General features: G+C 34.6%; 3 protein-coding genes across 4 annotated transcripts in view; 1 reads left to right on the plus strand and 2 right to left on the minus strand.

Annotated features, from left to right (window-relative positions):
* The first annotated feature begins 700 nt into the window (after nt 1–700).
* On the plus strand, nt 701–9760 carry LOC107031311 (protein DEFECTIVE IN EXINE FORMATION 1). The gene is made up of 13 exons (XM_015232635.2): nt 701–1047; nt 2641–2751; nt 3374–3456; nt 3735–3852; nt 3942–4099; nt 5833–6470; nt 6556–6626; nt 7210–7466; nt 7895–8076; nt 8155–8438; nt 8537–8654; nt 8735–8917; nt 9020–9760. Exons 1-13 carry the CDS (start codon nt 914–916, stop codon nt 9335–9337), a joined length of 2655 nt encoding a protein of 884 aa, XP_015088121.1. The 5' UTR covers nt 701–913; the 3' UTR covers nt 9338–9760.
* Nucleotides 9761–11497: 1737 nt separating this feature from the next.
* Nucleotides 11498–12470, minus strand: LOC107029687. 2 transcript variants are annotated; one of them, XM_015231127.2, is made up of 2 exons: nt 12188–12470; nt 11498–12016 (listed from the first exon to the last, which is right to left on the minus strand). In XM_015231127.2, the coding sequence occupies exon 2, from the start codon at nt 12002–12004 to the stop codon at nt 11666–11668; it is 339 nt and encodes a 112-aa protein (XP_015086613.1). In that variant the 5' UTR covers nt 12005–12016; nt 12188–12470; the 3' UTR covers nt 11498–11665. The 2 variants fall into 2 exon arrangements, with proteins under 2 accessions (XP_015086613.1, XP_015086612.1); XM_015231126.2 differs by having other exon boundaries at nt 11498–12023; nt 12188–12469.
* Nucleotides 12471–14981: 2511 nt separating this feature from the next.
* LOC107029943 (protein MAIN-LIKE 2-like) overlaps nt 14982–16369 on the minus strand; it is a 7437-nt gene continuing 6049 nt past the window's right edge. The window contains exons 4-5 of the mRNA XM_027911732.1: nt 15775–15779; nt 14982–15017 (exon numbers count right to left, since the gene is read on the minus strand). Coding sequence (XP_027767533.1) covers nt 14982–15017; nt 15775–15779 — 41 coding nt within the window. The remainder of the gene's footprint in view (nt 15018–15774; nt 15780–16369) is intronic.

Genomic DNA, 16369 nt, shown 5'->3' on the forward strand with positions numbered 1-16369 from the left:
TATTTCGGTTCGGTATTCGGTACGCAATTTACAAAAACCGAAAACCAAAAAAACCAAAAAAAAAAACCGAACCGAACCGAAATACCGAATGCCCACCCCTAAGTATGTCACTCAACAAGATCAAAGCACACGAATATTTACTTTTACGCAAGTAGAAGAAGAAGATTAGAATTTTTTGTTGTTTTAAAATGAGAAGAAATTACTCTATTTATAACAACAAAGGGTAGTGTGAACAAATATTTATTGTGCCTTATCCCAAAATGTTACAACTATTTGAAAAAATTGCAACTCTTTGGAAAGTTAACAACCTTTCATAAAAGTCGCAACTTTTCATAAAAGTCACGACTTTTGAAAGAAGTCGCAACTTTTCATTGAAGTCACAATTTTTCATAAAAGTCACAACTTTTCAAAGAAGTCGCAACTTTTCATGAAAGAGAAAGACTAGTTCTAGAAATAAATAAAATTAAAAGGAAATTTTTGCTTGTGTTGGTGCCACATAGGCGAACCTAGGATTTTCTTTTATATAAATATATGATTATATATTAGAAAATTATTTTAGAATTAAATTATTAATCTAAAATCAATCTCCAAATTTAAATTATGATATATTAGCCCTTAAAAAAATATTGTATACTAAAATTGCAAATTTATCCAAATTAAGGGTTACTTTTTTATTATTATCAAACTTAAACTGAAGAAGCATTTTGACTATTTTAGCTCTGCAACTTCCTGATTTCAGCTCCAAAATTCTTCACCCTTCAATCTCTCGTAAATCCTCTGGAAAAAACCCCTAATTGTTAGGGTTTTAGTAAAACTCTTCGATTCTCGTTAAATTTCACTTCAATTTTTTTTGCATTTTCGAAGATTTAGCTAATCAAAATTGCGAAAATTCTGATTCAAATCGACGATCTAGATGAAAACTAGGGTTTTTTTACTCTGTTTTCTCATCCTTTCGTCGAATTTCTCTCATTTGCAATCGGAGGAAACGAAGACTAACAAATTCAGAGAACGAGAAGCTACAGATGATTCCAGTGCTTATCCAAATATGTAATGTTTCGATTCACTTCAATCTCCTATGTGTTTACTTGCAAGTGCTGTGGAAAATTTGTTGATTTGACTGTAATGCTAATTTTTGGTTGTAATTTTAGCTGCATTTGTATTCTGTAGTGTTTAATGAGTATTTGTTGTGTGTATTAGCGTGTATTTTGATCAATCTCCTATTTTGTGTAGCTATATTTGGAGTTCAGTCAATCTCTTTTATATTCAGTTAGACGCACCATGGAAAATTTGTATGCTGATTTAATGTTGTTGTAAGAGAGATGTTTGTTTTCAACTCTTGCTTCCTTGTTGTTTATACTCTTCCTATTTCAATTTATACGACATAGGTTGATTGGCTACAAAGTTTACGACAAAAGGGAATAGTTTTGAAACTTGTGGTCGGAACAATTGTGTTGTTATAAAGCTTTTGAAACTGCTGGTTTTAAATATGCCATAACATTTCTGTGGTTATAAAAGCTTCTTATTAAGGGTAAAATGAAAAGTTCAAGTTAAATTATTTCTGAATTTAGAAATGTGTCATTCATTTTGGAATAGATTGATATGGAAATGTGCCATTCTTTTTGGAATGGAGGGAGTAGTAATTATTGGAAATTTCTCTACTTATTTTCGTGATTTTTCTTTTGTCAGTTTCAAACCGTGTTTAGCGATGTTTGCAGTTAGTTGATGATAGACTAAGAAAGCAGTAAGAGCTCTTGCGGATTAAAATAAAGTTGAGACTGTATGTTTGAGGAACGGAAAAGGGTAAAATATGTCTTCCTTCCATCTATTGGATAAAATTTGACCCTCTTCCACCTATTGGATAAAAAATATCCTTAATGTAGTAGAAGTGGCTCAAAAATGCCTCTTCCAAGTTCCACCTATTGCATAAAGTATATCCTTAAATTTTAACTAAATATGTGGCCTTCATTAAATACGTGCCCATGGCCTTCACTAGTTCTCACAAGATCTATTTAGTTGATAATTAAACTATCATCAACTCCCATGGTCCCATGAAAAATGGATGCTTATGGCTGGCTCTCAAGTACTGACATAATTGTGAATTGTGATATATACAATATATAAACTTTTTGTAAATACTAAGCTTGAGATAAGCAGCCCCGCAATGCTCAAATTTTTGAAAGAAATGACATCGCAATATATGCTAGTTCAAATTTTATGGGACCAATAAATAAGTCCACATATTTGATTAAATTTCATATAATTTTGTCGTTATTGAAGGGTCAGTTTTATGCCTGAAAATAACTTTAGGGGCAAGCTTGTTCCAATAGGTGTAGGGAGAGTATTTTTGAGCCATTTCTAAGACATTAAAGGCATTTTCACCCAATAAGTGGAAGGAGCAGAATTTAGAGCCATTTCTAATAATTTAGGGACATTTTTTAATCTTTTTCCGTTTGGGGAATATGCTCTCATTCTTAGTTTCTTTTTTGATGGACCTATGAAGTTCCAGTTTGTATGGAAATTCTTCCCTTCTCTGTTTTTTATTTGACATCATGAGAGAAATGGTTAAAAAATGCTTCAACTTTTTTGCTTATCAACAAGACAATTAAAAAATTGTTGAGTTCTTTAAAATGTATTCTGCAGAGATGAGGATGAATTGCTGAATACACAATGCCCCCAGCATTTGGAGCTAAGATGGCAGACAGAAGTTAGTTCTAGCGTGTATGCCTCGCCCTTGATAGCTGACATTAACAGGTAACATGATACAAGCTTCTGATTTTTGTTCTGTAATTTATTTTGTTTGACATGTTCTGTATTTGTTTCTTGGATTGTGACTTTTTAGTGGTAAGAGTTCTGCATTAACTTACTGTCACAAACTTGTTTAATCAATGGAACTGTGATGAAAGAGAAAAAAGAAAGTTAAACATATTGATTTTCTTTGTTCTGGTGGCTGGAATTTTCTTTGTTCTGATTTTGTTCTGTAATTCATTTTGTTTGACATGTTCTGTATTTGTTCCTTGGATTGTGATTCTTTAGTTTTAAGAGTTCTGCATTAACTTACTGTCACAAACTTTTTTAATCAGTGGAACTGTGATGAAAGAGAAAAAAGAAAGTTAAATCATATTGATTTTCTTTGTTCTGGTGGCTGGAATTTATAAGAGAGATAACCAGTGAATTTACATGGTAAGTGAGTGTGTCTTCAAGCACACTCCCCTTGCATCAAAGAGATGAATAAAAGCAAAATGTACCATCATACCAGTTCTACCAAATTTGACTATGATTTTTTGGAGTTTAGCATATCATTGCAATGTTTTCTTAATATATTCCTTTTGGCTCATTTATTCATCCTAACAATATTTTCAATTTCTATGTGCAGTGATGGGAAGCTTGAGGTTGTAGTACCTTCATTTGTTCATTACTTGGAAGTTCTGGAAGGTTCTGATGGAGATAAACTGCCAGGTATAATTTGTAGGAGGTTGGTAGTGAGACTACATTCAAGCACTTCTATGAAAATTTAAATGAGAACTATTTGGTTGGCCACAGAAGACTGGAAATACCCCGTACCTGGTGCACAGTCACCCAAACTAGCTTATAAATTGGATCTGAATTCAAATTTGGCATATCGAAGGACAAAATAGTGTTATATGAATATTTTTATTGAAGAATACTCATGAAATGTGAGAATTTTGTAAAACGGGGATGATATTTATGTTAATTATATTACTTCACCTTATCAGGATGGCCAGCTTTTCATCAATCTACCATTCATTCCAGTCCTTTACTGTATGACATTGACAAGGATGGAGTAAGGGAGATCGGTTTGGCCACCTACAATGGTGAGGTGCTCTTTTTCAGGTAATGCTACAGCATCTTTCTTTATATTGTCTTCTTTTAGTAATCAGATATTTTCTTGATTCAACATGACATGGTTAGCATCTAAATAGGGTGTCAGGATACTTGATGTCTGATAAACTTGAGATTCCTCGGTTGAAGGTCAAAAAGAATTGGTATGTAGGTTTGAATTCAGTCCCTGTGGACCGTTCTCATCCGGATGTCCACGATGACCAACTAATCCAGGAGCACCTGATGGAATCTGTAGTCCGTAAGTATTTCCCTTTATTACATGCAAGTCAAATGCATCTCTACCTCCGTGAGGTAGTGGTAAGGTTTGTGTAGATTCTACCTCCCTAGACCTCACTTAGTTGGACTTCACTAGGTATGTACGTGCAAGTCAAAATGGGCATAGAAATTCTGGAAATTTTCCATTGATATATCTTTCTTTCCTCTTTTAATGCCTGTTTGTTTTACTTACATATACAAAACTGAACCAGAATAGAATCGCAGTGATCTTTTCTTTTCCAAGTGTGCTATGACACTTGTTAGAAGTCTGAAGCAGCAGAAATTTAACTTCATTCATTAATTTCATAAGTTAATAATGCTGGGATCAAAATTTACTGCCTCTTAAACTATAAATTATCCAGTTTGAATTCTTTCTTCTAGTATGTATTATGGTTTGTCACTTGTATTTTGGTACCTTGGGTAACATTTCATCTATAATTGGGTATCTTATCATGTTTCATGGACTTAAATAAGACTGGGCAATGGACCGGAACGGGACGAGTTGACCGGTTCGTTGACCGCTACCCGGATGAACCGGACCGGAATTACCGGGATGGATACTTGGTTCCGTCCCGTCTCACTGTATACCGGGATGGAACCGGAAAGGAACGGGATGGGATAAACGGGATGACACATCTAGTTATTTCAAAAAAAAAAAAAAATTGAATTACGAAAATATGAATTTTTATTTTATTTTTCTAAATTTAAATTAATAATATTTAATTTTATAATGGAATTTTTTACTTAAGTTTATTTTAAAGATGGTTTTTTAAAATTTTTTACTTATTAAGTGTGCAGGTTAAGTCTAATTAAGTTCTCAAGATTTATTTTGGAGTTTATAAGTTATTACTTATTATTTATTAATATGTTATAATTTATAATTTATAATTTATATTTATAACTTGCAAATTAAACAAATTAAATTTGTAATTTTAAAAAATTAAATAAAAATAAGGATAAAACAACTACACAAATTAAAAAATATCAATTTAATTTATTAAAATTTGTATTACAAATTACAATTTCAATTTACAACTATTAGTAAAGTGCATAGTTTACGCAACCACCTTCTAGGAAGGGTTCTGTTTCAACTTAGTCTCGAATGTAATACTAATGTAATACTAATAGGGGATAGTTAGGTTACTTGGGTAGTATTTATTATTTAATATATAAAATATAAATTATATTTTATAAATATTTAATATAAATTAATTAATAAATATTAATTAATCAGAACCGGACCGGAACCGGACCGGACCAGAACCGGAATAAACCGGGATAAACCGGTAGCGGTACACCGTTAGCAAACCTCGGTTCCGTTCCGTCCGTGTCCCGGTTCAGGATGTCCTTTTCCGTCCCATAGGCAACCGAACCGGACCGGTACAGGAATATCCCATTCCATTGCCCAGCCTTAGACTTAAAGCGCTCCCTGTTTGTCTGTTTTGTCTTATTTCAGTGTTTTCCAGTGAGATTTAGCCTGGATTCAGCCTTCAGTATCTATTTGGATTTAACAAGCTACTATGGAATGACTAGTTTCTTGAAGTGATCATATCTTTGTGTTACAGGAGATACTCATGCATGTCATTTAATTAACATTTCCCGTCGTATGATAATCCCTATGGCCTCTTGAAGTGGAAAGCCATGGGTTTGACTTTGACATGCATCAACTTTTACTATATCCTATGACATATCATAGATGTGAAAATTTTCTTTTAGGTCATAATGCATCTAGTCACAGTGGCAACCATTCAGACTCTACAGCATCGGCTGTTCACAATGAGACACATTCTGTTCTGGAAGAAGTCCACCATGATGCATCTAGTCTCAGTGGCAACCATTCAGACTCTACAGCATCGACTGTTCACAATGAGACACATTTTGTTGTGGAAGAAGTCCACCATGATGCACTTAATGCTTCAATATCTTTGCCATCAGAAGTTTCACATGACAACTCTTCTAATTTAGAGGACCACAAGGGAAAAAATAACAGTTTAGATGATGCAGAAACTAACATGGCTAACTTAAACAATAGTATTCTGAGTTCTGAAAATGAGGAAATTAGGAATTTGGAAAATGGAACCAATACCGGAAGAAGGCTTCTTGAAGATGGCGTGTCAAAAAGAGCTGAGGAAGATGTTCAAGCTGCAACTGTGGAAAATGAAGAAGGTCTAGAAGCGGATGCTGATTCATCTTTTGAGTTATTTCGTGACAGTGATGAGTTGGCAGATGAGTATAATTACGATTATGATGATTACGTTGATGAGCATGCGTGGGATGATGAAGAATTTCAGGAGCCAGAGCATGAGAAAGTAGAGGATTATGTGGCTATTGATGCTCATGTTTTGTGTACGCCTGTAAGTTTTTTACAAGGTTATAAGATAGATATTTATTATGATCCTGATGGGTTTATACTTTTAAGGGTCTTATCATTTGTATCAGGTCATAGCAGACATTGACAATGATGGGGTGTCAGAGATGATTGTTGCAGTTTCCTATTTCTTTGACCATGAGTAAGTTCTCTCTTATGAAGTGCTGCTTTTGTTCGTAATGCTGTCTTGTTTCGCTCTGCTGACTGTGTCTCTGCTGATTGCTTCATTTATTGTGTCGTTAGAAAGTTACTATATTTTCCTGGTGCAGTGCGTGCTTATGAAAACTGCAAAACATGTTTTTATAATTGTCACTTGCAAAACATGTTAGCTTTCGGGAAAGCGGTTCTTATCTATAATCTGATCGTTGCTAGGCTTGTTGAACATGCTGGTTAGGTTGTTACTAATCTTGAATCAGCTCTGCATTGGATAGGTTGATTTCAAAGCACAGGTTAGCTCTAACAAATAGTGCAATTAGTAGAGTCTTAAGAGCTTGAGTGGTTATTTGTGTCTCAGCCACTACTTCCTTGATGTCTCTCATCTTTGCTAATTGAGGACGCTTAAATTTCTTATGGAACACATGTGCGTTGTAGTAACTCATGTCTTAGTTTTATGTCGATGTATACCCCTTTGTTTGCTTCATTTTAGGTATCTACTAGCATTGGCAACAACTATTGCTAGTTTCGTCTAGTGCATATGTCACTGCCGACTGATCTTTAATCAACAGGTACTACCAAAATTCGGAGCATTTGAAGGAGCTTGGAGACATTGAGATTGGAAAATATGTATCTGGTGGTATTGTTGTTTTTAATCTAGATACCAAGCAAGTTAAATGGACTCAACAACTGGACCTAAGTACTGACTCAGGGAACTTCCGTCCCTACATCCACTCTTCCCCTACGGTAGTTGATTTGGATGGTGATGGAAATTTGGACATTCTAGTTGGGACCTCTTATGGATTGTTTTATGTCTTGGATCACAAGGGTAATCGGTCTTCATTTGTTTTATGTTCTTGTCATGTTACTATATACTTTTTAAGCATCTTTAAACTTTCAAATTTCTATGATCCACCTGAAAAGTAAAAACCCCTTTTATGTAATGATGTTTTTACTTTCTGCCATTTTCTTCTAAAGCTTGCATGTGCCCTTTCCCTGCTAGCTTTCCTTTTAGATTGATTAAGCCCATGAGTTTGAGGTCGTTCCTGGTTGAAACCAAGAGGTAGTTGATTGGTGCAACTGTATCCATTGACGTGGGTTGTAGACATGTCTATCTTGTAGAGGAATAAGCAAGAGCATCCTTTTGTAGTCTGATCTATATATATTATTGTGCATCATAGCCTTTACCATTTCAAAGCTAAAATATTATTGTGCATCATCATAATGTTTTGAAGGCTTAAAGATTTACTGTGTCAGGGAAAGTGAGGGATAAGTTTCCTCTTGAAATGGCTGACATCCAAGGAGCAGTAATTGCAGCTGATATAAATGACGATGGCAAGATTGAACTAGTTACTACAGATTCACATGGGAATGTTGCTGCATGGACTGCACAGGGCAAAGAAATTTGGGAAAATCATCTTAAAAGCCTTGTTCCTCAGGTACACTATGGTTTCCTGTCTCCTTAAATTTTCAACTAGGCGGAGTGTGATATGAATGCAAAACTTTTAAAATCCCAGGGACCTGCCGTTGGTGATGTGGATGGGGATGGCCATACCGATATCGTTGTTCCAACAGTTTCAGGGAATATTTATGTTCTGAGTGGCAAGGATGGCTCCATTATACGCCCATATCCTTACAGGACTCATGGTAGAGTGATGAATCAAGTTCTTCTTGTTGATTTGACCAAACATGGGCAAAAGAAAAAAGGGCTTACAATCGTCACTACATCATTTGATGGTTACTTGTATCTCATAGACGGACCTACATCATGTGCTGATGTTGTAGACATCGGTGAAACATCGTAAGATATATCCTTAGATTCTCTATTTCTGTTTTCTTCTGTTCTCTTTTAAAAAAAGCTATATTTGGACATCTTCTTTTCTCTGCTTTTGTTCACAGATACAGCATGGTCTTGGCTGACAATGTTGATGGTGGAGATGACCTCGATCTTATTGTGACTACCATGAATGGCAATGTCTTCTGTTTCTCGACACCTTCTCCACATCATCCCCTCAAGGTACTCAACAAGATCATCCTTTTTTGGCTTTGCTTGGTTAAGATCTTTGATCAGTAGTATCTGCATGATATCAACTGCAGTCATGGAGATCACCTAACCAAGGGAGAAATAATGCTGCATATCGATTTGATCGTGAGGGAGTCCATGTTACTCCATCATCAAGAGCTTTCCGCGATGAAGAAGGCAAGAGCTTTTGGGTTGAAATAGAAATTTTTGATAGATACAGATACCCATCTGGGTCTCAAGCTCCATATAATGTCACGGTAAAAGAGCTTTACCTTCTAGTCAAGTTTGACTTCTATTAATCTCTCTCGCTGTTTACTGGTGAGTAATGGTCCTTTTTTTATTTCTCAATTACTACACAGGTGAGTTTGTTAGTACCCGGCAATTACCAAGGTGATAGAACTATTAAGCAAAATAAGATATTTAATCAACCTGGAAAACATCGGCTTATGCTCCCAACTGTTTCTGTGAGGACTGCTGGTACAGTGTTGGTGGAGATGGTTGACAAAAATGGGCTATATTTCTCTGATGATTTCTCCTTGACATTCCATTTTCATTATTATAAGCTGTTAAAATGGCTTCTCGTTCTTCCTATGCTGGGGATGCTTGGTGTGCTTGTCATTCTTCGTCCGCAAGAGGCCATGCCATTACCATCATTTACGCGAAACACCAACCTCTGATGTTGCTTTCACAAAAAATATAACACATCTCCTTCGGGTTATAGAAATGAGGCATCTTCTCTAGCTTGAACTTTGAGCTGACAACGGCCTTTGTGAGTAGAGGTACGTTTAACTGTATAGGGACAAGGGATAATTGATTTTGATCCTACCAGAATCTGAATTGTGAGCATACAAGTTGGCTTGTGCCATTATTGTACCCTTCCCCAGGTGTAACATACTTATAATTGCTAGACACATTCGAGTAAACAATGATTATTTATGGAACTACAAGTTTGTTCCGAGGCGGATACTTTCATCTCTCTCATAAGTTTTGTACTCTTACTTTAGTACTGTATGATGACGATAGAGCTAAGTTGAACCACATTGTTCTTCTGTCAGATTGTTTATCTTGTATGTTTGAGTGAACCATTTATGCTTTTGCCAGTAATGTTTTTACGTGCCTCATTACCATTGAAGAGACCATAATTGATATGGTGGAGCTGATCGTAGATTTCTTGAACTGTTTATATTCCTTCACCAATTACGTTAATTCCTTATTTTCCCTTCACTATAGTTGAGATTTTAATTGACGTTACAAACGTTTTCTAATCAAGACATGTGATTTATACGATCTTGTGTTAAGATGAAACATAAATTTCAAATTCTAATTTAAAATGGGACTCTCAGTTCAACTCCTAACCCACATTTTAGACCAAAACTCCAAAGTGCCTAGTTTAACGTCTACAATGACCAATGTCGACATTCTGAGTCATGAAAATACAAAGATTTTGAGAATGCATAAAGAAGTGCCAATGGTGAATGTAAGATGAATATTGGTTGAAAAAGAACAAACTCTCTATTCAACATGCCTTTCTTGATTGAGCTGATCAGATACCACATGAATACGAAAAACAACTATGTATGGAAAACGATCATTTCATGCTTTTTTCTGGCAAACTAAATTGAATCGAGAAGCTCGTAATGGATGGGTTTGATTTGTCAGTTGAGCAGTCGACCCAATCATGAAGCTATAATGAGGAGTATTTTACAATAAAACAAGTTTTTTGAGCAGATATTGGACATGGATTGAGACTAGGAACTGAACTCTATGAGATAGAATCCCCTCAACCATCAGCTCTCCGGCTCCCCTTTTTCTAGTGGCTTACCCTCAAGGGAAAAGACTCTCCCACGACAAGGTTTTACACATAAGCTACGATGGATATGTTGGAACATCTCACCAGCCTTAAACATATATAAATTATGGGTTCTTCAGAGTTCAGAGTGGGCCGGTAAGCCAGGAGTGCCACAAAAAGCAAATTATGTTACGACAAAATGTAGATATTGGAGTGACTGAACTAATAACCTGTAAGCTGCAGGTCCTTAAGTAGGTTGGTTATCTTGCATAACCAATCTACTTTGGCAAAAAGACTACAAAACTTCGCACAAACCTTTCTAAGAATTGATCATACAGTCCATGTACTTGCACTCGTACCTTTCCCCATGTAAAAAGGCAAGGGATATACAACATTTGAGACTAAGAATGAATATCTAATAACGTACTCCAAGGGACGACTAAGAATGAATATCTAATAATTCCTACTAAACAAACTGTTAAAGTAGAATATCAAAAACCAAATGAAAGGACAAAGGTAAAACAACTTTTCTGATGAGTTTGGTCATCATGACTCAAAACTATTTCCAATTCTAACTCATTAAAGAGATAACAGAAGATTTTACAGAACCATTGAGGTTGGAATTTAGCTTAGTCGAGGTTCTAAGCAGTCCACGATCAGGTCAGTCAAGCAAAGGGAGTAAGTGAAAACTGCCAAACTGTGGCTGAGCCACCTTCGCCCTTAGGATGTAAACTGAATCCTCTCTTCACAATTGAGTTCTAAACAAGATCAAATCTCATTCTGGTTTAATAATAACAGTGTCCTGGAAAATTGTGTTCATCTTGACTATTCCACCAAGTCCCTGCTACCTCCCATCAGGTACGAAGGTAAGTTTGCCCAGCAAAGCTTAGGCAGATGGGGATAAACTTAATTATGACTCGGCTGGGATTTGAACCTCGACCTTGTGAGTTAAGAAGAGCTACACTCCCTTACTTGGTGGCATCAAAAAATTCAAGTCATACATAACATGGGGTTACATTAGATTTGTATCATCAAGGAACAAAACTAGTATAGCAAAAAACACGTTCCATCGCAAAGTTGACAACCAACAATAGATTTATATACAAGTCTAGAGAATCCAGTATCAGTCTGTAAATCTGAACAGAAAGAAAAAGCATTTGTTGATGCACTTACAAGTATATCCATAAGAAAAAAGACGAGAGAGCTTAGAAGAACATTAATAGACCTGTAAAACAGGCCTTTTCCCAAGCCTTTTGATTTCTCTATCCATTTGACCAGTGAGCATTAAACCAAACATCTTGAAATCACATAACAAAGACCAAAAAGGGTGTCCAAATGTTGCAGGAACATTCCCTTCAACAAAAAAATGACTATACCAAGCCAAGCCATACCCAAGAATTGGCACAAGTATCACAAACCACTTATTAAACAGCAGTGTGTAAGCCAAGCATAAGATACTGCAAAGTGTACCAAGAAAATGCCAACGCCTTGTTGCTGGTTTTGAGTGTTGATTCATGTAGTAAGGCCAAAATTCCTCCATGCTTCTGAAATTCATAGCTCCCCAAAACTGCAAACTTAACCAAACAAACAAAAAATTGGAATTCTTGATTAAAAATCAGATCTTGGAACCAATCATCAATAATACAGAAACATTTTATCAAGAAAAACAGTTCAAGAAACCCCAATAATGCTTAGTTGAATCAATTTTCTTGGGGGGTTTTGGCTCTAAGGTCAATACCTTGGAGTTCACAATCAAAAAACCCAGAAATCTAATCAACAAATTAAGGTTTTGGGTATGACAAAAACACAAACTTTAGCAGCAAGATCCAATAAAAATTGGTGTGGTTGACCAGGTATGTGATTATATTTTTATTTTTTTAAAAAAAAGATGTAAAATTGTGGGCCTTGCTAGGTAACTATTTGTTTGGGAAATTAAAGAAATAAAAAAGGAAAAGGTGGGTTTGAAGTTATCATCTTCAAAATGGTAATTTTTTTGTAAAATGGTCTTCCTTTCTTTTTTTTTTTTTAGATATATGTGATGGCAAAAGAATTTATGAGATTTCAGAAATGTGTTGATTGGTCCCATTTTTATCTTGTTTTTTTCCATGTTGAAACATTGTCATTTTGTCCTATTGTTAGTTTGTTACTTGTTGGGTAACTAAAAAAAGATGTTTGTTACTTGATGACTTTGGGGATTGGTAATTGAATATCACTAGGGCAAGTTTGTTACTTGATGACTTTGGGGATTGGTAATTGAATATAACTAGGCTCTTTGCTACCCAAAGAAAAAGGATTAAAAGGAAGAAATATTATATAAACATGATCCTTAATTTGGTTTTAATAGATAACGATGATTTTTATTTTGGGTATGTATAAGTAGACACTTAAACTGATATAAAATTGAACAGTTAAACTTATTTGTTTTACATGGCAATTTTGTGTCCTACGTGACTAACTATGTGTATCATGTCATGTTTTGGGTATGTATAAGTAGACAATTAAATTGGAATAAAATTGAACAGTTAGACTCATTTGTTCTACATGACAATTTTGTGTCCTACGTGACTAACTATGTGTATCATGTCATGTAGGACATGTATGTCTACTTGATCAATTTTATGTAAATAATCAAATAGGAAATAATCGGACAAAAGCTTTCGACAAAAATCTCATTAACTAGGGTTCAAGTGATAATCAATGGCGGACCTACCCTTCGTCGAAAAATTACGTTAAAAATAGTGGTCAAATTTTTGTTTAATAAATATAAATACATAAATTGACACCTCTTGAAACAAATTAAAAAGGTATAATCTATTGGTTAGGGACTCCATGAAGTCAATGTTCAAGCCTTTACTAGTCTCATTATAATTTTTTATCACTATAATCATTGATACCCCTTAATAAAAATCCTGCATACCGTAGTCACAAGTTGAGAAATCAGAACTCAGAGTAAGAAACACAAATCAAATTCAAAATTCATGGAACTTTGAGTAAAACCCTAAATTTATCTTTTATTGACTGAATTTAAATGTAGGACGTGAATACGAACTTAGTTCAACACTATGAATAGCCCTGCATATCTGAATGTAAAACTAGTGGGTTGAAAAACTTTGGTGGAGACTTCATTTTCTAAAGCCTAAGGAAGAACACTAGCTTTCTTTGATGAAATCTTTTACTCTTTGTTTGATCTTGAGAAAAGAAGCCCTTCGTGGAGTTCTAAGAGTGGAAGAGCTTGGGCAAATCTTGGATAGAAGGCTTCTCTTTATATTTTGAATTATTGACATGGAAGATTTAGGATTCTTGATGGAGAAGAGGAACCCTAAGTGAGTTTTGAGAAAAAAATTTAGAGACTTGAATGCTTAGGTTGATGATTACGAGAGGACAACCAGTTAGTTGAATGATTTACTCATTTAAAACGCCCAAAAAAGACTTAAAATTGAGGCTAAAAAGCTCGGAAAAGGATCAAAGTAACCTTGGAACACCTGCATGAAGTTTCTGGAACCGTGGAACATTCCATCATCCGTATTGTCGGCCATGAAACAACGAATGCATGACAAAGATTCACTGAAATGGGCATAACTTTTTACTCCCGACTCTCATTAATGTAAACTTGATGGAGTTGGAAAGAAAACTCATAAACCTTCAGTTTGATAGGGTATGGGCCACCTAACTCTTCATATTTTAAGAGATATGATTGTTTGAAGTTGACCTACGTAAAATCTTATATCGAAATTCAATTTGTAAGGAAACTTTCAACTCAACTTTGTGATAAATGGTTCTTATTACTTTAATTACTCTCCAAATCTATTTTCACCCTAGAGAATTGACCTTAACACCTAAGCACAACATAAGAATCACCTGACAGGACCTTATACGTGTATGAAGACTGGTTTGAGTCTTAGCTTAGAAATTTTTGAGGTGTTACAATTTTTCTTAGGGAAAAGCTAGACAAATTAGACCTATTAGATGAAGTATTTATCCAAATTGGACTCACGGTTTAAACTAATTACCCGACTCCCCTTTTATTCTACTTATTGAACCAATACTTCTTCATCTTGATACCATCAAGTATGATACAACTATATCAGATAATGCCCCCTATTATTATGTGGGAAATGTGGAGTTCCAAATATGGGGTCAAATATGAAGATGAAAAACTCTCGATGCAGAAATCCACCACTTTGATCAACCTCAGTATCATCTAGCACTCCAAACTTCAGTTCGCTAAAATTTTCTTCCCTGATGATTGACCCAGCTTTATCCACCTTTTGGTCTTAAATTGATATAGACTGTCTCTACTCCTGTCAAATGAGAAGAACTACTACATTCTTTTGTCAAACCTAATATCGATGGTTCGTGCATAGAAGGAAATTGCGAAGGAGGAGGGATAGTGAGAGACAAGGAAGGCAAGGTGATTATGGCGTTTTGTATACCTTTGGAGAGAGGCGATGACAACTGTGCGGAAGCTAATGCACTCTTGTTTGGTCTTAACTGGTGCATTCAAAATGGTCACTCTAGGATCATAGGGGAAACTAATTCCCTCTTACTTCGGAATTGTATTCAGGCAACTGGCAAAGCCCATGGAAAATTGAAGACACAATTAGTAAGATCAAGTTTTTGTTGGACACTCACCATATCCATACCTCTCACTGCATGAAGGAAGCTAACAAGGTTGCCGACAAAGTAGCGTCCTTGAGTCACATGAGTGGAAACAATTGTATCTACACTAACTATAGTTCTTTAGCTAGACAAATCATAAGCCTAGTTAACATCGACAAATGACAAATACCATCTTTTAGAGTCAGAAGGAGAAATTATGGTGCTATCATCTTTGATCCGCCATGAAGAAACAATTTTATTGCCACTAGTATCAGCCCAATCTTTTGCTTATTAGCCTTAAAGGCTAACAAATACAATATGCACAGAAGAAGGTCAGGCCTAGTCCTCCTTCTTCTTTTGTATTCTCTTCGACAGTGGCAGTACAATCATGACTCTTTTGTTTAAAAAAAATAATGATACAACTATATTAAGTTAATTACTTTCCATTTATTCTAAATTATCAATTAATGTTATTAAATAGGATTGTCCGTAATTACCTTTTGAATGACTTGATTATGTAAATAATTCTTAAAACTTCATAGAACTTAAACCCATTTAAATTTAGTGGTCTGCAGAGTGTAGGAATTGGAGTAGAACAACTATGCTTCCAATAAATATTTGAGTCCGAAACTTAAAGGGTACAAAATATTAACAAAAATTTCAAAACGGTATATAAAATTTTATATTAACCAAAACGGTAAAATCGCTGCAGATGCAGCAACTTACCTCACCTGAAAAAGCAATAAAAAAATGAAATCGCTGCCTAAGCAGCGATTTCAAAATTTTATCCCTTACAAATCGCTGCCTTGGCAACGATTTTATTTTATTTTTTTAATTATTTATTTTTTAAAAAATAAGGTATATCGCTGCGTGGTCAGCGATTTATAAAAAAAAAAAAAAATTTATAAATCGCTGCCTAGGCAGCGACTTTATGAATTTTTTTTTTTTATAAAATAAATCGCTGCCTTGGCAGCGACTTTATGAAAAAAAAATTTCTTTTTTTTATGAAATAAATCGCTGCCTTGGCAGCGACTTTATAAAAAAAATTTTTTTTATTGAATCGCTGCCTAGGAAGCTATTTTTTTTTAAAAAAAAAGATTTTAAAAAAATGTTAAAGCAGCGATTTTATATATAAAAAAAATTATAATATTTTTTAAAATTTAAATATATAACTTATAAGAAAATATACATTATTTTAAAAAAAATTAAAAATAAGTAAAGGAATAAATATATTTTCTTTCTAAAAAAAGATATTATATTGAATTTAAATTTAAATAATATTTGAATTCAAATAATTAATTTTTTTAAATAAAAAATTAAA

This window comes from Solanum pennellii, chromosome 9 (genome assembly GCF_001406875.1).
Source record: "Solanum pennellii chromosome 9, SPENNV200".
Classification (NCBI taxonomy): Eukaryota; Viridiplantae; Streptophyta; class Magnoliopsida; order Solanales; family Solanaceae; genus Solanum; species Solanum pennellii.

Coding starts and splice junctions, on each gene's coding strand:
- LOC107031311 (XM_015232635.2), top strand. CDS start 914: ATGAAAACTAGGGTTTTTTTACTCTGTTTTCTCATCCTTTCGTCGAAT. Junction 2,752..3,373: donor TTGATAGCTGACATTAACAG/GTAACATGATAC, acceptor TTCTATGTGCAG/TGATGGGAAGCTTGAGGTTG. Junction 8,439..8,536: donor GTAGACATCGGTGAAACATC/GTAAGATATATC, acceptor TTTTGTTCACAG/ATACAGCATGGTCTTGGCTG.
- LOC107029687 (XM_015231127.2), bottom strand. CDS start 12,004: ATGAATTTCAGAAGCATGGAGGAATTTTGGCCTTACTACATGAATCAA.